The sequence below is a fragment of the Engraulis encrasicolus genome, chromosome 3 (genome assembly GCF_034702125.1).
Source record: "Engraulis encrasicolus isolate BLACKSEA-1 chromosome 3, IST_EnEncr_1.0, whole genome shotgun sequence".
In the NCBI taxonomy this organism is placed as follows: domain Eukaryota; kingdom Metazoa; phylum Chordata; class Actinopteri; order Clupeiformes; family Engraulidae; genus Engraulis; species Engraulis encrasicolus.
The window spans coordinates 26,508,589-26,536,088 of record NC_085859.1 but is presented as its reverse complement, the minus strand read 5'-3'; the positions used below and the strand labels follow the sequence as shown (position 1 = coordinate 26,536,088).

General features: G+C 46.7%; 1 protein-coding gene across 1 annotated transcript in view; it reads left to right on the top strand.

Moving 5' to 3' along the window:
• Window positions 1-27,500, top strand: part of rusc2 (RUN and SH3 domain containing 2) — a 50,469-nt gene that overhangs the window by 9,530 nt on the left and 13,439 nt on the right. Inside the window, exons 2-6 of the mRNA XM_063195074.1 lie at window positions 18,070-20,553; window positions 20,857-21,190; window positions 21,576-21,827; window positions 23,708-24,613; window positions 27,060-27,209. Of these exons, the coding sequence (XP_063051144.1) occupies window positions 18,394-20,553; window positions 20,857-21,190; window positions 21,576-21,827; window positions 23,708-24,613; window positions 27,060-27,209 (3,802 nt within the window). The 5' untranslated portion in view covers window positions 18,070-18,393. The remainder of the gene's footprint in view (window positions 1-18,069; window positions 20,554-20,856; window positions 21,191-21,575; window positions 21,828-23,707; window positions 24,614-27,059; window positions 27,210-27,500) is intronic.

The window sequence follows — 27,500 nt, the reverse complement described above, 5'->3', positions numbered from 1 at the left end:
TGTGTGTGTGTGTGTTTGTGTGGCTCTTTAAGAAGTTACTTATGCAGGCATTAACATTGTACGTATTAGTGCTAATAGATGTATCCCTAAAATTAAGTGTTACAGTTTATTAACATTTATTAACGAAGGAAATATAATAAATAAAACATTTACAAATGTTTGTAACAGTGTTCATTTTGTCAGCTTTTTTTGATTTAGTCGTAGTCTTAGTCACAATGACGAAAATCAATTTTAGTCTTAGTCATATTTTAGTCATTGCCTTCCCAATTTAGTCTTAGTCTTAGTCTAAATGACGAAAATCAATTTTAGTCTTAGTCAATTTTTAGTCATTTTCGTCATTTTAGTCAACACTGTACATTACAGAACTTCTCCACACACTTTTAACATATATCATTGACTGTAGAGAATAAACCTTCTCCGCACACTGCTTCTCTCTTTAACATATATCACACTGTACAGAAAAAAAACCTCTTCACACACTGGTTCTCTTTTTCTCTATTTTATTTAATACCAGTGTTAATTTCGTCAGCTTTTTAAAATTTAGTCTTAGTCTTAGTCACAATGACGAAAATCAATTTTAGTCTTAGTCATATTTTAGTCATTGCCTTCCCAATTTAGTCTTAGTCTTAGTCTAAATGACGAAAATCAAAAAAGGGCATTGACGAAATATTTCAGTCATAGTCATGGTTGACGAAATTAACACTGGTTTGTAAATGAATCACTACCAACCTAGGTTGCACAGCGGAGTGGGAATTGGTTCCTATACTGGATGAGTTTTATGTGTCTTTCCCTGCCGGACACTTGTTGCGCTGTATCTGCTGTGTTCATATAGCATTTCTTACTCATTTACAAACATTTGTAAATGTTTTGTTTAGTTTAGTTTATTGGTTTATTTCATCAGGGACCATGTGCAAAGCACATTAGTTACATAGTAAAAAGATGACCTGCACCAGATTATAGCTAATAGCTAATTTCCATCTGCAGTCTGACAGACAGTGTGTTTTGATCATTCTGTTTTGTTGATAATTTGTTGATTATTTACAAAGTGTTTATAAAACTTATAAGGGCCGCTATTCTAAAGTATTCTCAATAGACTGGACTACATACATTTATATAGCACATTCATACTAGGCATGTAGCCTACAGTACTTGGAATACCTAAGACATTTCACATGGAATGCCTCACATGCCTTACCCATTTACTCTGTGTTTACAGACTGGCTGTGACAGCAGGAACTATTTCTGTCTGTTTGGACCCTGCTGAAGTTTAAAACATTCTGAATCTGTTCACTGTTTGCACCTGCACCTGTTTAATTGGACATTTGCGCACTCTAAAAAACACTTCTTGAAGCTTAAAACTTCCAATTTGAAGCTCCGTTGTGCAAAACAAATTGTATGAGCAGAGGAATTGTCTTTGGAGGTCTCTGGCCCTATCACGTAAACTAGGTTATCCGTCGATGGATCCAGTAGTTTTAAGATTTTTTGGGGGTCTTTTTGACCTTTTTATTGATGATAGGACAGTAGGAGAGACTGACAGGAAGCGGATGGGAGGAGAGAGACGGGGAAGGGTTGGCAAATGACCAGGGCCGGAATCGAATCCGGGTCGCTGACGAAGCAGCCCAGTGCCCTACCTTTAGAGCCACGGCAGGGCCATTGATCCAGTAGTTAGTTGTATGCAGGGCTCTTTTATCACCAGCCAAAATGGCCAGTAGATGCTAATCTTACTAGCCAAACGCACACTCACTGATGGGTCTCGTGGGTTGACTAATGAGTTGGTCTTTTCTACCAGACAAACTAAAATTTCACCAGCATTTGGCCGGTTGGCTGGTGTTAATTTAGAGCTCTAAGTTGTATGGGATATGCCAGTGCTAATCTGCATGCAGTCAGTGTGTGGCGGTGGGGAGGGTGTCCTGTAGGGGGGGGGGTCCTCCTGTATTGTGGCGTTCCCTTTCCTGAAACTAGAGAATGGCCGCAATGAATAGATCCCCTGCCTCTCCTCCCTTCCTCCCCCTTTACCACCCCTCCCTTCCTCCCTCTTTCTCTCTACACCCCTCCTCCTCTCTTCCCTCTCTCGTCCTCTCTCCTCTCCCCTCCTCTCTCACCTCTCTCCTACTTTCCTCCCTTTTCCCCCTTTCCTCCCTCTCGATTCCCCGTCGCCTGTCTTCCTCACCCTTTCTTTGTCTGTCTCTTCGTCCTCTCTCTCCTTCTCCGCCCATTTTCTCTGTCTGTCTATCTCCTCTCTCTTCACATCCTCCCTCTTTCTCTCTCGTTCTCTCCTCTGTCCTTCCTTCTCCCGTTCCTCTCTGTCTCTCTCTATCCTCTGTCTCCTCACTTCCCTCCTCTCCTTTGCCCTTCCTTCCTCTCTTCCCGTTCCTTCTCTCTCTCATCCCTCTCTTCTCTTTCCTTTCCTTCCCTTTGGCCTCCTGTTCTGTCTCTTTCCCGTCCTCCTCTGCTGTTGCTCCAGGGTCTGGCTTTCAGTCAGCCTCTTGTGTTGTGTTGAGTTGGTTCTCCTCTCGCGCTCTCCTGTTGCTTCTTCCTTTTGTCTCCCAGGCCCCCATCTCTGCCAATCGACACCCTCTTTATCTGTTAATCTACCATTCACTCTCTCTTTTTCTCTCTTTCTCTTTCTTTTTCTCCCTCTCCTACTCTCTCTCTCTCTCTCTCTCGTACTCTCTCTCTCTCTCTCTCTCTCTCTCTCTCTCTCTCTCTCTCTCTCTCTCTCTCTCTTATGTATTTGTCAAATGATACCAGTTTTAAGAGAAGATAAGACATTATTTCTCTCACACTACCCACCACATACCCATGGCAGTCCAAAAAACACTCATTTACTGTCCTCCTCTTTTCAACTCCTGCCATCTGGATGTTTTGTCCCACTCCTGTCCCAAAACAGATCAAGGTTTTTCTTTAGTCCTCAAGCGATTAAAACACTGAAAGAGGTGAAGTCATCCAAGCTTTAGTGTATACTATAACGTGTGCTACTGTGAGCAGTAAATATGTTATGGTTTTTTGCTTTCTGTTTGTTGCTGTATGATATGCCTCTCTGTCTCATGTCTGTTGCCAGCATTTGTGCTGCAAACATAAATGTCCTATCCTGTCAGTTCGCTGGTCCCTTGGCTTCTCTCTCTCTCTCTCTCTCTCTCTCTCTCTCTCTCTCTCTCTCTCTCTCTCTCTCTCTCTCTCTCTCTCTCTCTCTCTATCTGTCTCTCTCTCTCTCTCTCTCTCTCTATCTGTCTCTCTCTCTCTCTCTCTCTCTCTCTCTCTCTATCTGTCTCTCTCTCTCTCTCTCTCTCTCTCTCTCTCTCTCTCTCTCTCTCTCTCACTTTCTCTCTCTCTCATATGCTGGCTTCGCATGCTCCTCTCCTCCTGACACCCCCTCATGCAGCACACATTGGTATGGCCCACTTCTCTGGGCACGCTCAGTGCGCGGGATGATGCTTAAAACCTGCAGCCTGTCAGGGTGGCAGAACTCCTCATGGAGGAAGGAGGGGGGGTTAGTGTGTGTGTGTGTGCGTGTGTGTGTGTGTGTGTGTGTGCGTGTGTGTGCGCGCGTGTGTGTGTGTGTGTGTGTGTGTGTGCGTGTGGCAGAGGGAGATAAATGGTTCTTGCAGAGAGAGAGAGCAGAGGCTGAGTGAAGGAAATGCAGTCTGACTCGTGTGTCTTGCCAAGTGTGAAAAGAGAAAAGAAAAGAATTGAATCAGACTCTGCACTAATGAGGATTGCACTTTGCCTTGCCTTCGCTCTTGCCAGCTAAGCTTTACACTGCACTGTGCCTTTCCTCTCTTGTGTGTGTGTGTGTGTGTGTGTGTGTGTGTGTGTGTGTGTGTGTGTGTGTGTGTGTGTGTGTGTGTGTGTGAGAGAGTATTTAGTCATTGTGTATATTTTGTGGACGTGTGTGTGTTTTTCACGTCTGTCAGATCTGTCACACAGCTTTTTGTTATGTATGTGGTTCTTGATAGCACCAGATTTCTTCCTAGTATTGTTGCCGTTGCATATAAGACTGCTACATATTACTAACTTATATAATACATTTTAGCCTAGCTAGTATGTTGAGACTAAATGTATATATTTTGCTATAATATACTGTATGTTTGGTGACTTATAAAGGTTCACCTTGTTTAAAAAAAAGCAGTCAACTCACTGAACACCCATAAGTAAACCATATTAGTTAGTGCCCAAATCACTTAAATGGTAACTTAATGTAATTCTGAGCCCCAGGATGATTAGATTCAAGGTAATTTATGGTAATGCTGAGTCCAGTTGTCCAGGTGATTTACGGTAATGTTCTGTAATTCTGCATGGTCACTGGTAGCAGGTAGAAGCTGCGTCGTCCGGTGCATCTGCAGACTGGCTTGCACAATCCTCCCGTAAGCTCCTTAATGTGTTTGATGCGCGGCCCAGATCGCATTGCACATGAACTCGCCTTGACCCTTAATGCTGCAGGTGTGAGGCTGCCGTCGCCTAGGCAGAGCAAATAATCCAGGACTCCGTTTCTCGATTCTTGTCGTTGCTAACCGTCTTAAGTCGGTCTTGAGTTGGTCGTAAGTTGCTCTTGAGTTGGTCTTAAGTTGGTCTTCAGTTGGTATTTAGACGCAAGACCAACTTAAGAACAACTTAAGAACAACTTAAGAACAACTCAAGACCTTGGTTACAACGTTGGTCTTAAGAACGCACAAAATGGCTAAAGTTGTTAGCAAAGGCACTGTCGAGAAACGACCCCCAGTGTGGCGTGAGGTCCAAAGAAATCATATTAAAGCACTTATAACCTTCAAATTGTTAGAGACTCCCCCACAGTTTACCACCTTGAGATCAATCAAGTTGAAATCTATACCTATCTACAAGTAATTACAATAAATTGCTTCAAACAACAATATGAAATAATAACAGCCATAATTGGGTGTCTATGGGTCCCATTGTGAAATGAATGGGAAGGTCCACAATTGAGGGACACATTTTATTGAAACTTGTAGTAGTTGCGTGCAAGCATGCAAAAAAAGTAAAACTGTTTCAGATGTGCAGACTGACCAACTGACTGACAGCCATAGTGTCTTGTACAGTGTTTCTCAAGGATAAGGGCTCTAGGGGGTTTTGAGAAGGATATAGCTGAGAGGGGGCAGTGCTTAGTTGCCATTGGGGGGCATTAGTCTATTTTATTTTTTAATACTTGGAGGGGGGAAGATGGAAGGCTTAGGATGAGGTCAATGGGGCGTTGGGAGGCTCATGATGAGGTCAAGGGGGCGTTTGTTCAAAAAAGGTTGAGAACCACTGTGTAGTGTCTCAAAGGCCATAATAGCTTTCTTAAGTGCCCTTCAGCAAGACCTTTAAACCCACATTGCCCCAGGGACAGTACCTCGGACTTAAAATAACTAAGTCACTCTGGGTAAGACCTTCAGCTTAACTGTATAATGTAGTGTAATGTTTTCACAATGACGACAGGCTTAAAAATAGTACAACAGTTGACCCATGCTATTTAACAGGGGTTGTGAAGAGCAAATCTTTTTTACTCATGATCTTGAGAGAGGTGAGAGAAGATGTCTTTAAAGTCATGTTGCAAAGCTGGGTGAATAAGAAGGTGTTGTTATAGGGAGCTAATTCTACTCCAGCCTACATCATGGTATAGGCTGCATTGATTCCTAGGGTAAGATGTCTTCGGAGATGCAGAGAGCATCTGCAGGGACCAAAGCTCAGGAAATCCAACACGGTTACAGTAGTGAGGGCATTCTTTTTAAAAGAGATTTAGTTTTTTGGTCTTTTACGACTTAATTTTATGACAAGATTACGGAAGCTCTGAGCTGCCACGGTTGAATATATATTTGGCTCAGTATCATGTAATAACGTGAAAAGTTTCACGTTATAACGTGATATTTATCATGTTATAACGTGAAAGTATCACGTTATAACGTGAAATTATCACGTTATTTCGTGATATGAAGTTATCACGTTATTCTGAGATAAGGAACTATCACGTTATTCTGAGATAAGAAATTATCACGTTATTCTGAGATATGCAACTATCACGTTATTCTGAGATAAGAAATTATCACGTTATTTTGAGATAGCCTATGCAACATTTGGTCATTCAGCACTTCAACACTTCCCGGTTCAGTCAAGGAACATGGCTCGTCTACAGGACTTAATTCAGTTCTATTTCAAGCTTGGTCTAAGGCATGGTGAAATTCTACAGTTGTTGAGCACTGTGGATGGTATTGTTGTCAGTATGCGCACTCTCCGAAGGATTTTGAAAAGCATGGGGTTGTACCGAAGAAAGAATGAATCTGACCCACTTGACGTTGCATCATTTCTCATTGATCAACTGCGTGGACACGGGAGGCTACATGGATACAAGTTCCACCATCTCAATTGCATCCAAGCATGTTGTCACCCAAAGTACAGTGAGACATTTGTTAAAGTTCCTCGACCCCAGTGGCGTTGAAAGAAGACGAAGAAATCGCTTGATGCAACGTGTGTACATGAACCCTGGCCCTAATTATCTATGGCACGTTGATTCTTATGATAAATTGAAGCCGTTTGGTGTGTGCATAAATGGAGCTATTGATGGCTTTTCTGACTGAACCGGGAAGTGTTGAAGTGCTGAATGGCCAAATGTTGCATATCTCAGAATAACGTGATAATTTCTTATCTCAGAATAATGTGATAGTTGCATATCTCAGCATAACGTGATAATTTCTTATCTCAGAATAACGTGATAGTTCCTTATCTCAGAATAACGTGATAACTTCATATCACGAAATAACGTGATAATTTCATGTTATAACGTGATATTATCACGTTATAACATGATAAATATGACGTTATAACGTGAAACTTTTCACATTATTACATGATACTGAGCCAAATATATATTCAACCTTGGCAGCTCAGAGCTTCCGTACAAGACTGTCAGAGAGTGACAGGAAGCAAGTTTGAAGAGAGAGACGGGGAAGGGTTGGCAAAGGACCCAGGCTGGAATCGAACCCAGCTCGCCAGCTTACAGCCCAGTGCCCTACCGTTAGAGCCACAGTAGGGCCATGTGGTTAGGGCATTCAGAGATTTTTTTTAACAATAACATGTAAAGGTTAACGTTCGGCGAGAAGGTCGCTACCGTGGAATAGCAGCACGACAGAGAGAATCTTTAGACCCCGACGCGGAGCGGAGGGGTCTTGTTCTCTCTGAAGTGCTGCTATTCCACAAAGCGACCGACTCGCCGAAAGTTAACCCGCTTATTATATGGATATACTTAAATGATTCACACATGGCGGGGACATTTCTTTAGGCCAATTTAATGTTAAGATTGTTGCTGCGCAAAACAAAACAGTGCCGTTGTGGAACACCGCTAGGCAACAGCTAGGTAGCCAGGACAACAGGTGTCGTCTATCACAGCAGCTGATTAGAGTGACAAAAGACCGGACCCCCTGCGGAGTGATATGAAACATTCGCTTTAGCCACTGACTTGTATACAAGCCAGTGGCTTTAGCAGTGAACGTCTTGTTGCCATTGACAGCGGTAGCCAGGACAACGCTGTCTATCTCAGCAGCTGATTAGAGTCTTGTTGAAAAGTCGCTTTAGCAGTGAAAAGTCTTGTTGCCATTGACAGCGGTCTGTTATAGACCAACCCGTCCGTTATCGAAAAATAACGTTGGGGAGCCCCGTTGAAATGAATGGAGCATTCGACCGATGACGTCACACCATATAACATAATAATATAGCGACTTGAGTTGAAATCGGATTAAATGCAATCTGAATAACAGACTGAGGCCTGAACACAAAGACTTGGGTAGAGACAGAGTAGAAATATAGAGTATAGAATACACAAGCTACAACAATTCTGAAGATGTGGGTGTGAAAATTACGCTCCGGTGGCCCACCGTGACAGAATGTGCATAGAGGGCACTGCATGTACTTCACACTATCTCCATGCACGCGACAAACATCCTTGTATCCTTGTGCAGCAACACTCACTTTGCAGTAGAGGTGTGATATTCATGAGTTATCCCACTACTGTACTGCAGCATTTTAAGCTATTTATCAGATTTCTTCTCATAAGCAGGGCTGATAGTATTCAGGCTCCATGCCTGATTTCAGGCTTGACAGAGTTTGCACACAAAAAAACATTGATAATAATTAGCCATTAGGTTATTCTTGTCTCAGAAAGTGTTACAGGTTCAGGGTTTTCTTCTACTATCAGGCTTGAATAATGGTCATACACAGGCTATTAAATGTTTGAATGATGTGTCAAAATAGGTCTACGTTACGTCACTATGCAGTATCTTGTCGTCGTCAAGCAGGGAAAAAAGTTCATGCTCAGGATTTTTTTTCACTATCACCCCTGCATAAGAGATTAAACTAGTAAAGGATATCTTACTCAAACTTATCTACTGACTTATATCTTGAAGAGACATACAAGGTTGAGTTTGTTTGATCTGGTATATATGCTGTCATATATTTCTTTTGTAAACACAACAGACTGTCATCTTGTAAAGACCAAAGTACTATATCTGCTTTGTGGACTGTGTGTTAACTTGCAGTTCAACAAGCAAGCTAAAACTGATGAGGTGAAACTGTTTACAATTTGCTTTTATGATGAATAGGAACAAAACTAAACTTGAAAATCTGTGCTCATGATACACAATGTACACAAGTACAGTGTTGAGAGTATTATCCTGCACATCGTGGTGCAAACATCAGATTTGAGTTGTACTTAGCAACAGACATCAAGTGCTCGACTCTTTAATAGCTGAGTGGAGCATTTCAAATGACCCTATTTGAATAAGAGCATCTCTCTGATGGTTTATATTGTCTAGGCTGTAATACGGCAGCTAATGCATTGCAGCTGAGAGCCTGACAGTGCGATGCGAGGCGAGGCGTAAGTGCTAGCGAAGACAAGATCCTCTCTTTTAAATAAATAAATAAAAAAACGCTTCTGTGTGGCTGTTTCTGCTAATCAGCACTTGGCAGTACAGCAGCCTTGATGGGTTGGTTTCACGGAGAAGGATTTACACAGCACTGATGGAGGTAGGGGGAAGCTCCTCTTTAAAGATTGAACTTTTGGAAGAGGAAGATTTAGCAGGAAGAGGAGGAGTAAGATAGAAGTGCAGGGAGGGTGGCAGAGAATTAGAGGAGAGGAGAGGAAAGAAGAGGGAAGGAGAAGAGCGGAATAGAGAGAAGAAGAAGAGAGGAGGAGAGAAAAGTGAAGACAGCAGGAGACGTGATTTGCCCCAGAGGGATTTTTATACTGATTGGCATTGATAGGGGTGGGGGATTGAAAGATTGAACTTAGGTTAGGGAAATTAGCAGGGAGAGGAGATGAGAAGTTGGAGAGGAGCACACAGAGATTGGCAGAGAAGAAGAGAGGACAGGATGAGAACAGAGAGTAAGAACCGGAGGAGGGAGGAGGAGAAAGGAGTGGGTGGAGTGGAAAAAGAACACAGCAGTGTAAAGAAGCATAAACAAGCACAGAATTAAGAGAGGAGGAGAGGAAGTAAGACAAGAGGAAAGGAAACAGCAGAATGTAAAGGGTTAAGAAGCAGAGAGGATAGAAAGAGGAAAGGAGAGAAGAAGAGAGGGTAGACAGGAGAAGATGCATACAGAAGCAGAGAGAAGAGAGGAGATGAGTTAGTGAGGAGGAGAAAAAAAGATGTGAAAAGAGGAGTTAAGAAAGAAGGAGTCCAGAGAGGTCGAGAGAGAAAGAGGAGAGGAGATGAGGGTAGAGAAATCACAGGGGGGGGAGAGAGGATGGAAGAGCAGAGGAGAGGAGAGAGAAGAGTTACGTAAGGCAGCAGCAGCAGCATCCTTTCCGCCCATCTGACTCATCCAGCCAAGCATGTGCCCATGCTGAGCCACAAGTCATGAGCTCCTACTGTGCATAGGGTACATGGCAGACAGATCCTACTGTACATGGGGTCCATGGCAGACAGATCCTACTGTACACACATAGGGTGCATGGCAGACAGATCCTACTGTACATAGGGTCCATGGCAGACAGATCCTACTGTACATAGGGTCCATGGCAGACAGATCCTGCTGTACACACATAGGGTACATGGCAGACAGATCCTACTGTGCACACATAGGGTCCATGGCAGACAGATCCTGCTGTACACACATAGGGTACATGGCAGACAGCTCTCTACTGTACACACATAGGGTCCATGGTAGGCAGAGGGGATGGAATGGACACTTACATACTAGTGGTGTAACGATATCGAACTGAACCGACGTACCGTACCGAAAAGACCTGTACCGAATCGAACAGTGCACTGTAAGAAAATTTCCCTGCAAAATAACGGCAGTTACTGGCAATTATATTTACCTGTAATTCTACTGTTATTTCACACCAAAAATCAAATACAGCTCATTGCTGTTTAATGTATCACAGTATATAACATTTTTTCAGCAGCAATTGAACTGTTAAATAACAGTACTCTACAGAAAAATAACAGTACATTTCAGTTAAAAAGTTGAATTGTACTGTGTGATGACAGGCAAATACTGGGTCATAGTTGTATTCATGAATATGGCCATGGCAACTTCCCACCCCACCCATCATTCTCCATAACTGTGGTACCCTGGCCATGTTACCACCCCACCCTCCCATCGTTCACCATGACTGGAGTGCCTTGAGCATGATACTATGGCGCAATGCTGTATTGAGAAAATGGTTTGCGGTGGTCCTTTGAAAGTGTGGGCATGAATAACATTTCAGAGTACGCAGTGCTATGTTACAATGATAGTGTGCAAGGTGGGCTTTTTACTGTATCTCTTGATGAGCCAATGATGAATATAGCATTGGTCAGTCTTTAAAAAAATATTTTGCACCAAGTAGCACAGCAAACAAGCAGCAAAAAGCAATGCCTAATTTGCAGCAGGCACATTATATGCAACAATGCCACAAATGATGCCACATACAGCAAGCTTTCACAAAGAGGAAAGTGTGCAAGCATGTGTGCAAGCATGTAAGCAAGCTTGTAGGCAAGCTTGTAGGCAAACAAGTGCTATGCTGTGCCATGCAGGCCAGCCAGCAGGCAGGCAAGCAACTGAAGTGTTGATAGTCCAGATTTATATACAGGTGCAAGAGTACTTGGCAGGTGAGGCCCGTAATTGAATAATGGCATAACAGCCCTACTCAGGTGAGGCCAGGCACTGATTAGCAGATTGGTTTAGATGGGGCTGCTTGTTGCAAGAGTGTTACAAGTTCTTAAAATGTTTCAGCCATTCACACTTTCATCACTATCAAAATGCATGTGCTACACACACTTTGCTGCATTTCCTTAGAAATTGTTTCATCATGCTTGATAGTATCAGATAATCTTTAACCAGTCAGAATGACTTCAGTTCTTCAGGTGGTATTGAAGTTTGATGGTGATCACGGACAAGTGGAGGATGAATGGGTTTCAATGGTGCTGCCTAAAATAACTTGTTATTTTCTAGAGATGCACCGGATCCGGTTCCGGTTCCGGATCCGTCAGGATAATAGAGTTTTTCACAGGGTCCGGGTCCGGCAGGATCTTAAGCAGTGGATCCGGTATCCGGCATGTTACCTAAAAATCAGGGTCTGGTGCATGTCTAGCCTAGGCTTTTCAGTCTTTCACAACCCCAATCACTGCATGGAGTGAAATCCCTTTGGAAGCGGCTATTGCAGGCAGTGTGGCAATAAGCCAATGAGTCTAAAAAATAGTTTGCGCCAACGTAATAAAAAGGGCCCACGTGTGCGAGTAGACTATATGTTTCAACCCTTTTGTAGGATCCGGTATCCGGTTCCGGATCCGGCAGGATCTTATTCAGTGGATCTGGTATCCGGCAGGATCCTAAAAATCAGGATCCGGTGCATCTCTATTTTTTTCCACAACGGCGAATACTGCTATTGTGCAGTACTTACTGTTTATGCTCAATATGTGACTCAAAGTAATATTTTCACAGTAGTTGTCTGTTTTTTCGAAAAACAGTAGAATGCTGTTGCAGAATTGCCGTAAATAAACAGCTATTTGTTACAGTGTGCTGTACCGAGTACCGAAAGGTTGATTAAAAGGCTACTCTGTTCATGTTTTTGCATTATGCTGCAACTACATGCAGAGGCTCGTGCAGAACCCTGAGAGAGAATGCAAGAAAAAACAGGTGTAAAGGCTTGGGCTTTGTGAAACTTTGAGGAGAAAGTGCTATTTCTTACACTGATGCAATCTCCGACCCAAAGTAGCAGGTTGAATGTATTTCCTTTTTTTTTTTGTATTTTGACAATATGTTGGTGAAATTAACAATGTGCTGAGGAAGAAAAAGGTTTTCTATTTTGTTCCCATATACTGTACCGAAAATGTACCGAACCGTGACCCTAAAACCGAGATACATACCGAACTGTGATTTTTGTGTACCGTTACACCCCTATTACATACAGTCTATGGCAGGCAGAGGCAATGGACGTATAGAGGCAATGGAGACTTACATGCTGTCTCTATAGCAGACAGAGGGAATGGACCAGAGTTGTATAAAGTACAAGTAGACATACTCTACAGATGTCATTAGAACACCGGTGGTATGATACTATACAGGGTTTCATTTTTGTAATATCATATTACTACTGTTGCAATTGCATTTGTAGGAGTCTAATTTATACAACTCTGGAATGGACACTTACATGCTGTCTATGGCAGATATGTAATGGGTGCTTACAAATAGTCTACACAGTATGGCAGGTGGAGGGAAAGGAACTGTCATAGAGAACAAAGAAAGTAATAGAATAGAATACATGCATGACAGGGGAGGTCTGTTTGATAAGAATCTCAACTGTATTCCTGTATGCAATATAATACATCTGATGATGATGAGCTGATATTGCGCTCTACTGTGTGTGTCATTTTGGAGATGTAAATGTAAAATATATTCTAGTCACTTTTCCTTTGACAAAGTTCGGCCTCTCTCTTAGAAGTTCTCCGAGCCACTGGCCCGATCACCATGGCAACAACAGAATTCTACAACTAGCCAGAAAACAATTGTTACGTCATCGGGAACATTTCGTAAGCCCCGTGTCCTGTCAGTACGGACTCCCCCAGAACTGAACTGTCTGTCCATGATGGCAGAACCACTGGGATCACCACTGCACTCCACCCAGCCTGTCTCCCAGTTACAACACAAACAAGACCAGAGGCAGGAAACGCACAGTACTCAACAGATGTTCTCAGAGGGAGAGGAACGCACGCACGCACACACTCACACACACACACACAGACACACACACACACACACACACACACACACACACACACACACACACACACAGAGGGAGAGAGAGAGGGAGAGAAAGAAAAAGAAAAGGAAAAAGAGAGAACGCGAGCGAGGCACAGAAAGAGAGAGAGGCTGGCAGAGAGATTCTGCAACATCCCAGGAAACACACAACAGCTGTTCTCAGAGGACCAGAGAGCAAGAGAGAGAGTGTGAGAGAGAGCTGGAGAGAGAAGGAAGGAAAGAGAGAGGAAAAAGACAGAGGAAGATGGAAAGAGAGGATGGCAGAAACATTCAGCGATGTTCAGTCACATGGTACATGCCACAGCTCATGTTATACACAGCGATGTACTGAACGTCTTTGCTGTAATTAATTACCTAAAGGCATCATTAGTTAAAGTGTCGTTATCTGCGTAATATGCACACACTTATGAAAATAACACATTAGCAACAATAACAAGTGCTAAGAAATGCAGCAAACATTTCCAAAAACTATGTTGCACCTTGTGACCTGGCCTTTTTGGGTTCTTTGTACAAGGAACTCTATAATACCAATAACGTTGTGCAGTGTTAATATATTGCATTAAAGACAATTTGCTAGTCTATATTGTCTATGATGTCGTCTGTGAGGGAGTGCCATCAGTAGAGTTGTGGTTGTGGTGTGCACTGGCTGCCATACTGAACAAGCCTGGCTCTTAAGTGCTGTGATCAAAGTTGGTAGGCCTACTTGGTACCCAGCAGACACAAGTGTGTGAAGCCGTAAGAAGTGACTCTTTCCATCCCCCCAGTGGGACGTTGAAATAATTATTGAAAAGACGTTACTACCATAGTACTGCATTACAGTACTACAGGTACAACACTACACAGAGCCTTTAGCAGTACATTACAACTTGGTCATTTCTATTGTAGTAACAGACAATTCATATCAGGGGCCATGTCTTAACCCCTTTACGCGCAGAGCCCCTGATATAACCTAACTGTCACCAAAATTGTAATGAGGAAGTCTTACTCTGTTATTTAAGGCACTCTGCATCTTCATAGCAATTGGGCTGTAACGATACACTCAACTCACCATTCGGTTTGTATCACGATTTATGACCTACGGTTCGATACACCCCTCGATTTTACATTTGCCAACATTACAATCTTTATAAATAAAAGCTATGATAGTTCAAAGGTAGAATAGGTTACAAGAGGCTACAAATATTTTTTAAAAGTTTCTATATAATAATGATGATGCTTGGAAGCACTATCACTACATATCATGTGGTTGTTTTCTGGGTTGATGGGTATCAAAACATTAAAAGAGCGTATCACGATACTGCCTCCTTGTATCGCGATACGGTATCGTGACTCTGTGTATCACGATTTCTCAGTTCGATACAGTATCGTTACAGCCCTACATAGCAATGTTGTTATGATGTAGTTAAGTCTTCACCAAATAGTCAATGGGCCTACCGGCAGGCCCATTTGTGCTAAGAGACTAAGGGTTTAAAGTGCCTGTTTGTGGCAGTATCTCTCTACTTAACTACATAATTCACATCTCAGCTTGTTGTTGTTCAGAGGCTTGTGGATGTGGATGTGTCTATGCGCAGAGCAGCGTGCTGCCACGTCTTACTCATTTTACACCTACGCAGTTGTCATTGTCACTGCATGACATGGTGGTAGCTAGGATGGGAATACTCAGGGGATGTCTCAAATCTCAGACAATCTCTATTTCTTTCTCTCTCTCTCTCTCTCTCTCTCTCTCTCTCTCTCTCTCTCTCTCTCTCTCGAGCTCCTCTCATGGCACATTTTTTTGCATTAAAGCATAACTTCATGACATTTGTTGTCATAACCATAATAGTATATTTCATAGCATAGCAAAATTCTTTCAGTTCAACGGAGAACAATAATACTTTTTGGTTTTAACAAAATAAAACCAGATATGAGGTGCTGCTATATGCTAGAATTTCTTGATCCCTGTTTTTTTTGTTCTTTTTGTAGAGCTGCAGAATGCAAGGCATTCTCCAACTGATTTGAGCATTTGCGTTGTTTTGAGACTGACTACATCTTGTTCCCTGTACCTTACCCCTTTATAATCACATCAATCACACTCACTTGCATGGCTTCACCACCAGTGCTTTCTCCAGGCACAGTACTGTAGAGCAGGGTGGTCTATTTCAGGCTTGTCAGTCTCAGCAGCTACTGCCACACACTCACTGTCATTAACTGCTACTGACAGACTCACTGTCATTTTATCAACACTGTAACAGTCACACCACATTGCACCACACCTACACCCACACATGCTCTCAGCTCCCTGCCTCTACTCTCTGCTCCACAGCAAAATGTCACAGCTGATGCAGTCAAGAGCGTTAGGTCTCTAATCAGGTTGGCGATTAGAGTGGTTTGGATTTTGAAAGTGTCAGTTACTGTCTGGATGTGCCTTTGGGTGTTGGCACCCCTCACCTCACCTCATCTCACCCCTATCAGTGCTACCACTCCCCAACTCTCCAACTGCCCAACCCCACCCCCACCCAGCAGTGCCAACACTCCTCACCATTCACTGCCCAACTATTACAGTGTCACTCAGCATACATGACCCTACAACCACCAGTGTCAGCATCCCTCACAAGGGAAGCCGGCAGAGGGGGTGGGGCAAAGGGTCAGTTGTCCAGGGAGCCAGGGGACAGAGGAGGCCCAGACCTGGGTCCTCATTACATTATATGTACTGGCCAGGGGGTTGTTAAGATGGCTTTGTCCTGGGCCCGGCCAAAGCTGTGGGCGGCCCTGCTGTTCACCACTTGCTGCCAACCTTACAGTGCCGCCACCCCCAACTCTATCAACGCTCTCCACCTCTCTACCCCCATCAGTGCTTGGCAGTTGGCACTTACAGGAGCATCTGCCTGCCTGTTATCCCTACACAAGAGCCACACTGCTTGTGTGTGTGTTTGGATTTGGCTGGTCACTCAAGCCAAGGCCAAGGCCAAGGGCCCTGCCGGCCTTCATCAGTGATTGGTCTGTCAGGCCATGCATACATGTGACTGTGATTGGTCAAGCAGGCCATGAACCTTGCCTGCTTTTCTGTGATTGGTTATTTGGGCCAGGGTTGTGCCAGCCTTTGTCTGTAATTGGATGGTCAGACCGAGAGCCCTGCCTGTGATTGGTGGTTATTCTGGAAGCTTCTGGGGTGGACTCCGAGGAGGAGACAATGGGGGCTCCTCATATTGGAGACGTTCCCTCTTTCACTGTGGCCAACATTCAGGTTCACGAGCGAGCAGGAGAACTGCTTCTCCATTCAGGCTGAGATTTACAGAGGGATCAGAATTGATTGATTGAATGATTTTATTTGACTATCTCAGTTCTTGAATGAAAGCAAATACATGATTTAGTTTCCAATGAACCACACCACATACAGTACTTAACTACAAGAAGGCTTCGCCCTGTGGCTGTTCTAACTCATTATGTGTTAAATGATGCCTGTATGCACCTGTCAAAAGAGTTATGCTGCATACTACTGTTATATGCTGTTTTAAAATGGAATCTTTTTTATTCAGTTGGTATCAAACAAGTGAACAATGTACTTCCCCATTAATCAGTATTTGTTGAAGTTGGAGCTGTGTCTTTTCATACAACAAAAAGAGAACAACTACAGCTATATGCTCTTGTTGCGAACTAAAAGGAATGTGCCTTATTCGGTTTCTTTCTTAGATACGGTTAAGCCCATTAGGTTCTTAACGGCATGTGTAGACTTTACTATGAGCTGATTAGGTCCATTTATCTTCTTAAGCACCTTCAATGTCTGCCTCTTAATAAGGGTCTGTCTACTCTGTCCCTCGGTGTGTGTGTGTGTGTGTGTGTGCGTGCGTGCATGCGTGCGTGTGGGTGTGTGCTACTGAACAGCTAAATCAAATCATATAAATGGTAATAAACCAGATTGTAAGTTACTGTATGACAATTTGCATACAGACTGAGCCGCTTGTGCCAATAGAAGCTTATCCAACTGAACGCATGAAGAAATGTAATTTGGCTACTTTAGAAAGACGAAACACATTTCTCTTCAAAAGGCCTCTGTTTTTTGTTTTGTTTTTTTGCCAGTTGTGCAATAGTCTTGTGTGATGTTATGTGTATGTCCTGTGTTAAGCTAGTGTTGCTCAGGGACGCAAAATGAATTTCAGTGAGAACTGACAATAAAGTCTAATCATATCGTATCGTAGGTGATTCTACATGGACAAAGAATATATTTTATGAAGATGGTCTGTGAAGTTGCCAGGTGTGCTGAATGTGTGTGATTTAAAACATGTGATAAGAACATTTAGTTTCACTGTGTTAGTCACACTGTCTGCACTGCCCGTCCTCTTGCAGAACAGCCCCTTCATCTTAGCTCTGGCATGTGGAATGTCATACAGCTCTCTCTGTCTCTGTGTTGTCTACATTTCCCTCACACAATCCATCACACACACACACACACACACACACACACACACACACACACACACACACACACACACACACACACACACACACACACACACACACACACACACACACACACACACACACACACACACATTCTCTCTCTCTCTCTGGGTCTCTCTCTCTCTCTCCCTCTCTCTCTCTCTCTCTCTCTCTCTCTCTCTCTCTCTCTCTCTCTCTCTCTCTCTCTCTCTCTCTCTCTCTCTCTCTCTCTCTCTCCCCTTTCTTCCCCAATGCCAAATAAAGGCCAGTAGTGTTCTTGAAATATCCAGTTCACTCATCCACGCATCTATCGTCAGACCAAACCCTGAAATAGAGCGAGAACAGACAGCACATGCCAAAACAGGTCTCAACATGGCTTCCATTTTTGTCTTTTCTTTTTCGTCCCTCTCCTTTCCTTGGCAGGCTCTCGCTGGCGACCATGATGACCATGTTTGTTGTGTGGATCTGCCAAGACCTCCGCGTCCTGGAACCGCCTTTGGACCAGTGAACTAGGACTGCTGCGGCATCTGCATCTCCATTTAGTCTTGGCCAGTGGCCATCACACACAACACAAACACTCACACACACACACACACACACACACACACAGCCACACAAACACTAAAAACCCACATACACACACACACACACACACACACACACACACACACAAGTAAACACACACATACACCATATATTCACCCCCACCAAAGAAAAACAGACACAGAAACAACAACAACAACAACAATGAACGGCTCGCCCAAGTTATCCGGGGAGACCCTGATCGTACACCACATCCCCCTGGTCCACTGTCAGGTCTCCTCCGGCGGCGGCGGTGGGGGTCGGTCATCGTACTGCGGCGGCTCCCTGAAGAGGGGGAGGAACCCCTTCAGCCCCCCCGAAAACCTGGGCCTGAGCCGGACCACGTCCCTGCCGGAGAGGGACGTCCTGCTGCACGAGCCGCTGGTCTACAGCAGCCTCATCCAGACCTCCAGCGGCAGCCTCCACAGCTCCAGCGACCACGGGCTGGGGGAGCTGGGGGAGGAGGTGGTGGTGGAGGTGGGGCGGCGCAAAGATGGCAGGCAGGAAGGAGGAGGAGGAAGAGGTGGCCGGGAACGAGGAAGAGATGATGGAAGAGGAGGTGGAGGAGGAGGAGGTGGAGGAGGAGGAAGACGGAGAGGAGGAGAGGGGGGCAGCGGAGGAGGCAGCGTGGCCAGTGACACCTCCTTCACCTCCAGCAACTCCGAGGATCATCTCACGTCGCGAGACGGCGGCTCCGGGTTCGGGCCCAGGGAGCGGAGCAAGCGGCAGCGGCACAACCCCTTCCTCCTGAATCAAGAGTACGAGGAAGAGGAGGAGGAAGACGACGACGAAGAGGACGAAGACAACCTCAACGGCTACATGGAGGACTCGTCTTTCCACCTGCACGGCAGCACCACCAGCGACGCCCTGAACAACGAGACGGGCGTGCCCCCGTTCCACCTCCACGAGCTGGACTACCAGCCCGAGCCCTTCCTCCTGCACGGCAGCCACCACCACCACGCCAAGCCCTGGTTCTCCTCCCCATCCGGATCCCGGAGGCTGACCCAGAGCGGTGACTTGTGCCGGGGAGGGAGCTTCGAGCTGGACGGCCTGGGTCTCCTCTCCCTCGGCGGCCAGCGCCGACACGGCAGCAGCGGGTCCACGCTCTCCATGGACTGCGGGGAGCACGACTGGGCCGAGGAGGAGGAGGAGGAGGAAGAAGAGGAGGAGGAGGAGGAGGAGGAGGACGAGGATCAGCCAATGAGGAGCGGCCGCAGTAGCCAGGGCGGGAGCTCCAGCAGCGGCTCCAGCCTGGCCGCCATGCAGCGCCGCTGCTCCTGCTGCAACCTCTCGCAGCCGCATTACCCAGAGTCCTTTGCTGCTGAGGACGCCTTCCCCGAGCTCCCGCAGTTGCCGCCGCCGGCGACCATGACACACACGACGACGACGGGCTACGGCAGCGACTCGTCCTGCAACAGCTCAGACGGAGTGCTGGTCAGCTTCAGCACCATCTACAACAAGATGAACAACACGGCGCCTCACACCTCCACTGCCACCAGCAGCAGCAGCAGCAGCAGCAGGGCACACCTCCCCCATGGCAGTAGCAGCATTATCAGCTCTACCCAACAGACCTGCATCCCTTCCCCAGTGTCAGAGGTGCAGGGAGGCAGCAGAGCCGGGGTAGGCCTGGGGTTTGGCTCCATGCCTGATGGCACCCGCGGCACCGGCAGCAGCAGCACAGGAGGTGCCTTCTACCTGGATCTGCACACCTCCCCCACGGATCCCCCTGAAAGAGCCGTCCCTGGGCGTGGTGGTGGTGGTGTCGGCGCCACTTCCTCCGGGACCCCCGTCCACCACAAACCTCCAGCTCGGTCCCCCCCCTCGTGCTCCTCCTCGTCCCCCCGCAGCCTGCTCACCCTCTCCCAGCAGCAGCAGCTGGAGTCGCTGGAGCTGGACGCCAACTGCAACTCCTACCACCACTCCCTGCACCCGCATTACGACCTCCATCCGCACGGGGTCACTGTGGGCGAGGGGGCGGAAGCTGGGGAGGTGGCTGGTGATGCTGGGGTGGCTAGTGGCGCTGGCGGTGTGGGTCTGTCGTCGGACGGTTCTTCGCAGCACCAGAGCCAGGCCAGACTGGTGGTGGCGGCCACTCAGAACTACTACAAGCTGGTGACGTGCGACCTGTCGTCGCAGTCCTCGCCCAGTCCTGCCGGGTCTTCGGTGACGAGCTGCTCGGAGGAGCACAGCAAGGGAAGCCCCACCACGCAGCCCTCGGAGTACTACCTCTTCAGGCAGAGGGAAGAAGAGGAGGAGGAGGAGGTGGAGGAGGTGGAAGGAGAGGTGGATCAGGAGGAAGGAGAGGAAGGACTCCATCTCTCACAGGTAAATGGTGATAAATAAAGATATAAAAAAGAATAGTAGATTTTATTCACATTATGAGCTGTAAAGTACACCAGTAGCTTTCATTATTTTATTTAAGCAATATTATTAGTATTAATTGTTAGTTGATTGAATTTCATTCCTTTTATATGTGATCCATTTGTTTTTCAACTTTTCTTGTTCTTTTCGTTTGACCTTGTTAAGGTAATAGACATGATGATTCTGCAAAAAAGAAAGAAAGAAATCAATCAGTCGATCTATCAATCAATCAATATCTCTATGTTTTTTTTTTAATTTTCCCAACAGGGGGCTGTGCCTCCAGACGAGGGAAGGCCACAGAGACTGGGCACCTCAGCGTCCGCCCAGAACATCATCGAGGGCCAGGTGTACGTCAACGTGTCTCCCCCCACTGGTGGTGGTGGGGGGGCAGTAGGCCAGCTAGGCCGCCCGCGCTCCCGCAGCTACGACCGTAACCTGGACCGCTCTCCGCCGTGCCGCCTGGCTTCCATAGAGCGCATGCTCAGCTGCCCCGTGCGCCTCAGCGAGGGGGCCGCCGGCCCCGCCAGCCCCGCCCCTCCCCCGCGCGTCACCTCCTTCGCCGAGATCGCGCGCAACAAGAGGAGGACCACCATCGGAGGAGGTGAGAATAAATAATTATTTCAATATATTCTCTCTTTAACTTTCAGTGTGCCTGTGAAGTGCGTCGCACTACCTCTGTGTATTGAATGCGCTATTGTAGACGTTTTTTAGAGATGATGTGTGCGGTTATTCCTGGCCATAAGTAATAGCTCATGATACTGGAATGCCATGGCACACAAGAAGATACAACATGTTTTACAACAGTTTTTTAACCCAATATAGTAAGTCAACCATTACAATTAGCACAAAACTACACTATACTGAATATATATATAGTATATTTTATACTATGTATTAGTCATAATTAATGAATTTATTTAATTAATTCAAACAGTTTATGAATAAACCGCAACAAACTAATAAACTTTCCTTTTTTGCCTTGGCAGGAGGAGGTGCAGGTTCTCCCTGTCTGAGGGCCGAGGCCTCGGCCACCCACTCCATCCACTCGTACTCCTCAGGCGGGGAGTTCTCCCCCATCCTGGAGGACCTGCAGCAGGGCCAGAGCCACAGCCTGCCCCCCCTCGGCCACTGCTACAGCCAGAGCAGCTGCGACACTTCTCCTCCTGGCCACAGGGGCGGCGCTGCTATGAGGGACTCTCCCGGAGCCGTGGGCCGGGAGGCTCGCACCAAAGCTGAAGGTAGGTGTGACCGGTGGAAACATTTGATGCAGAAATTGATTTCTGTGAAAACTGCTTTGGTGTCTGGGTGACTCAGTTGTTGTGGTAATTGAAATATTTTCTTGAAGCTCAATCGCCTGTTGTTTTTGTACAAATGCAGACACATTTGTTTTTCGGTTCATCTGTTGAAATTTTAGGAACACAGATATGTACTGTGAACTATTACATCTCTGATTAAACACAAGTCATGTTCAGGGCGGATTAAAAAAACATTGACAGAATTTAGAGAATACGGTAGATGATGTGATATGAGCTCCCCTAGTGTCCTATTCCCCTGTTGTTTGTATGGTAAGCAGCGGTCTTTGAGAAGGCACAACACTGCCCCTGCTGGCAGGGATGCAGTATTGCAGCCAGCCCGCTCTGACATTTGAAGGCCCCAGCGTGAGACAAACAGCTCGCTTGCGCAATAGCTGTGATGTCACAGCATCGTAGCAATACATGCGACGCTCTGACCAAAGACCACAGACAGAGAGAGAGGGGGGGGGAGAGAGATACAGAAACAGAGATAGAGAGGAATAGCACAGAGAAAAAAGGAGTGCAAGAGATAGCAGGGCTGTCGTAACACTGAATCCTCGTCCTCTCTCCGGCTTCAGCACATTTCTCACGACAGCCTACACCAGCCATTTCTGACGCAGTGTCCTCAGGTCGTGCTGCCTGCCTGCCTGCCTGCCTGCCTCTACTGTTGCTTCTGATTCATATGCTCTCCCGCTCTCCCGCTCTGTGCTCTTCGCTCTGTGCGGGTGTGTGTGTGTGCGTGACTGTTAAAGTGTGTGTATGTGTGTGTGTGTGTGTGTGTGTGTGTGATCCTGGCTGGAGCTGTCTGCCTGTGTCTATCTCTCACTCTCTCTCTCTATCTCTCCTTCTCTTGCGCGGACTGGGTGTCTGCTTGAGGGTACCCTACTGTCTATCTGATTTGCTCTCTCTCTCTCTCTCTCTCTCTCTCTCTCTCTCTCTCTCTCTCTCTCTCTCTCTCTCTCTCGGCTGCATTTCAAGGAGGAAATGCCGAGTCATTGTGCTCCTGTTTTGTCCTTGACCATTTTATGTTTGGACTTTAACACGGAAAGCTTTCCTTCCTTTATCTGTTGCTTAAATGTATATTTAAAGCTGACGTGAATTATTTACGCCGTGCGTTACAATTGGCTAAAGGGGGCTCGTTGTTGTTGACTGTGTGTGTTTTGACTGTGAGTGAGATGTCATTTAGAACAGCCTATTGCAGGGTTGAGTAACATCAGGTGTCTTGGTGCCAGATAGCAGGTGTAGGGTACATGTAGTGCTCGCTAGTAGGCATAATGACTATCAATATTTACTCCCACTGCTCTCCCTGCTCGATTCTTCTAGATTTCCCTAGTGTTGTTTTTCTTTGCTGTCATTCGGTCTTCTCTCTCTCTCTCTCTCTCTCTCTCTCTCTCTCTCTCTCTCTCTCTCTCTCTCTCTCTCTTTCTTCCTCTCTCATTCCTCTGTATTTGAGCTCTCTCCATTTGTACTGTCCATCCTTTCTCTCTATTTTGCATTTCTTATGCTCCTTTGTCCACTGCCCCTCTCCCTGCTCTGCTCTGCCTGGTGTCAGTTTCTCCACTGTTCCTCTCTCCTCTTCCCACCTGCTCACCTCACAGATCTCGGTGCTATCCAAACAGTTCAGCTGTAGGCAGCTGAACTTTTTCTTTTTTGAGCTTGAGGAAATGTGTCTTACCTCACCCAAAGGAATACCTTAGTGGTTATACTTCTCCAGACCTCCCTCTATCCATGTCCATTTCTCTTAATGTTCCTCATTACATAACATTGCATTATATTACATTACATTACATTAATGTAATGCTCTTCTCTCTTGTTCTCCGCTGCAGGAGGCTTGTCCTCGTCCACGAACAGCGTGCCCGCCACAGTGGTGCGCTACAGCAAGGACCAGCGTCCCACCACCCTCCCCATCCAGCCCTTCACCTTCCAGCACCAGTTCCAGAGGTCCCAGAAGCCCCTGCTCCCGCTGCTGAGCGAGTACGTCAGCCAGATGCAGGCCAGAGGGGCGGCCGCCGCCGAGGGCGGAGAGGAGGACCCCGACGACCCCGAGCCCCGGCAACAGCAGCATCAGCACCACCATCAGCATCAGCATCACCCGCGGCAACAGGCTCAGGTGGAGGTGCCTTCCTCTGTCAGGCCGTCGCCGCTGGGCAGCTACTCGCCTGTTCGCCTGCAGGGGGCGCCCAGCGGAGCCAGCTCCTGTTCCACCTGCAGCCCCAGCCCTGAGCGCGGGTGCGGCAGCGGGAGCGGGAGCATCAGTGGCAGTGGAAGTGGCAGCGGCTACGGGATCGCTATGGGCCGAAACAGGCCGCCTCGCAGCCTGTCCTGCCCCATCTCTGCGGGGCTGCTCCCCACTACCTTCAGCCACAGCCCCCCCGGAGATATGGCCTCCACCGCTGTTTGTGATGGTGCTAGTGGTTCACAGGGCACGGATGTCCAGGCCAAGCTGAGCAGCCCGGTACCACACACCTCTACCCCTCCGCCGCCCTCTGGGGTGAGGAAGAGCCCAGGGGCCGCTGCTGGCACCATGCATGGCGTTGGTGGTGCGGGTCAGGGTAGACCTGCCGTCTGCCTCCATCGCCAGAACCTGCCGCCCCTGACGGACCTGTCCTCTCTGCCCACCATGCCACCCTCTGTGGCGGGCATGGGCGCCCTGGCATCCATGGAGAGGAACCAGCAGCATGAGAGCATGAAGAATGCCATACCGACCTACGGTGCGGCCCGCCCAGCCAATGGTAAGGTGCCATGCTTCCCTTGTTGCGGTATACTGAGTTTATTGTATTATTTACCTGCAGTAATACCCCGAGCCACCCGAGGATATAGCATAACCAGGTCACCTTGAAACATATATAATCAAGAAAATAGAATAACTAGACAGACATAGGGCATTTCTCAAAACTCAAGTGCGCACATTTCCAAGTGTATCAGTCTATAATTAGTCACACCCAGTGATTGGATACTCTTTGGTGAACTCTGCGGAGTATCCAATCACTGGGCGTGACTAATAAAGAGTATCCAATCACTGGGCGTGACTAATAAAGAGTATCCAATCACTGGGCGTGACTAATAAAGAGTATCCAAACACTAGGCGTGACTAATTAGGATACACCTGGAAGTGCAAGAGTTTTGAGAAATGCAGATAGACAGGGAACATGTAAACTTATAATTAACTACACGTTATTACGCATGTATTACTTTGGCAGATTGTTTGTAAACAATCCCTGGCTGCGTGACCCTGGTTGCGCACTGTTCAACCTCTGGTTGGTGGATACTGCTGCCGCTCAAAAGATGCGCTCATGTGGTTGGCTGCTTAGCAACTTGCCCCTCCTGACTTAGCCAATGTTTGTAAACGAAAAAGCTATGGCTGGATCTCAAATGGCGCACTTGTGCACTTCAGGCACTATGTTTCAGTGCACTAAAGTGCACAAGTGCACCATTTGAGATTCAGCCTCTGTGTACTACACCGAAATACACAGTGAACAGACCACTGTTTGTGGTCAGTGTCATTCTAACTCAGTTTTGTGGAGATGTAACCCAACACCACCTGAAACTGAGCATCAGTTTTATCCACCAGCTTCAAAAGCCGTTTGAGATGTTGCGCTTGAAATATATTTTCGTCTAGATTTTTCTAAACGGTCTTTACTTGCGTCTGTGGACTGTAGCGGCTCAGTAGCATTGCTCCCTATTCGTTTCTGCTCTCTCCCGCTGAGTGCTAAGACAATAACAGTGAGCCTAACATCTCGAGACATCTAATAAGCAGTGAGCCTAACATCTGATGACATCTTCTTACTGTGACATTCTCTCAGCTTCCCTCCCGCTTGGACTAATGGAACTAATCGTAGTTGTTTTTCTTTTCTCCTTCACAACCTCATTTTCCCATCATCCCTCTCTTTCCTGTCATCTCTCTTGGTGATTATTATTCATTCGTTCTTTCTCCTCTCTCTCTCTTTGCTACCCATCCCTTTTCCCACCAAATTCTTTCTCTGTCATTCTCTCTCTCTCTCTCTCTCTTTCTCTTTTGTTTATTTTCTTTGTCCTCTTTATCCCTCCTCTCGTCCTCCCACTATCTTTTTCTTTTGTTTATTCTTTTACCTTTTCTGGCCCATCTGCTCCTCCGCCCCATGTATTTACGTTTTCAATCATGCCATCCCCTCCTCCGTTATCTTTCATTATTTTGATGGTGTCTTCCACTCCTTGGTTATGACACCTCTCCACATGCCCTCCAACTCACTTCCCCTTTGTTTTACCCTCCTCGACCATCATCTTCTCCATCCATGCCTTTTATCTGTTCATTCACACTCCTCCTCTTCCTGACCCTCCATGCCTCTGCTCCATCCATGCCTCCACCCATCTTTTATTTTGCCCACCTTACCCACTCGCTCCACCACCACCCCTCCCCGCTCCGCTCCATCCCACAGCCCACCACCTCTCCCCCCAGGCGCTGAAGTGGAGGGAGTACCGCCGTAAGAACCCTCTGGGGGTGGAGAGGTCTCCGGGCCCCTGCGGCGCCGCCCAGGCTGCTGCTGCTGACTCGGCCAGGAGGGGTTGCAGTGGGGGTGGAGGTGGTGGAGGTGGTGGAGGTGGAGGTGGTGCCCGTCTCAGCCGCAGAAATGTCTTTGATTTCCCACCTGCTGCTCAGACACTGAGCCGACTCAATGGTGCTCACCATATACAATATATTCACAGTAACTGTTGGTTGGGTGGTGTGTCGGTGGGAGTGTGTTTGTGAGCATATGTTTGCATCTGCATTATGCAAATGACTGGTGTGTATTTTATGCGTGCTCACCTGTGATGTCTACTGTTTTGTGAGAGGTTTGGGTTGGGAGGAGTGTGTGTGTACATCTGCGAGCTTCTGTTGTTGTTTGAGTGTCTGCATAGCTTTTATGTTAAAAAAAAAACAATGTCTGTGTTTATCTGTGAGTGTTTTTTCGTATGTGTCCATGGATTGCTGCAGCTTTTTAAATGAAGGTATGCATGTGCGTCCATGTAGGGGTGTCTGTGTGGGTACTGTATCATTTTGCATTTGTGTGTGCAGTGTACGTCTTTGATCTGTGTGTGTGTGCGTGCGTGCGTGCGTGCAGGTGTGTGGCTGTCTGTATAGTGTGCATTTCTGCTCTGTTCTATTTTGTATCTGTGTTTGTGTGTAACCAGAGGTGTGTGTGTGTGTGTGTGTGTTTGCAGTCCACTCCATGCGTCAGTTCCAGCAGTGCTACAGTGAATTCCTGCCGGACTACTTCTCCCAGACGGAGCGGCCACCTGAGGAGTTCTGTCTCTCCCCAGACGCCTCTCCAGACGACTCCTCCATCTCCATAGACCTGACGCAGAAGAGAGGTGTGTGTGTGTGTGTGTGTGTGTGTGTGTGTGTGTGTGTGTGTGTGTGTGTGTGTGTGTGTGTGTGTGTGTGTGTGTGTGTGTGTGTGTGTGTGTGTGTGTGTGTAGGGCTGGGGCTGTGTGTGTGTGTGTAGTGTGTGTGTAGTGTGTGTGTGTGTGTGTGTGTGTTGTGTGTGTGTGTGTCGTGTGTGTGTGTGGGGGTGGGGGGGGCTGTGTGCGTGTGCGTGCATGCGTCTGTGGCTGTGTGTGTGTGTGTGTGTGTGCGTGCGCGCATGTGTATTACGCAATAAC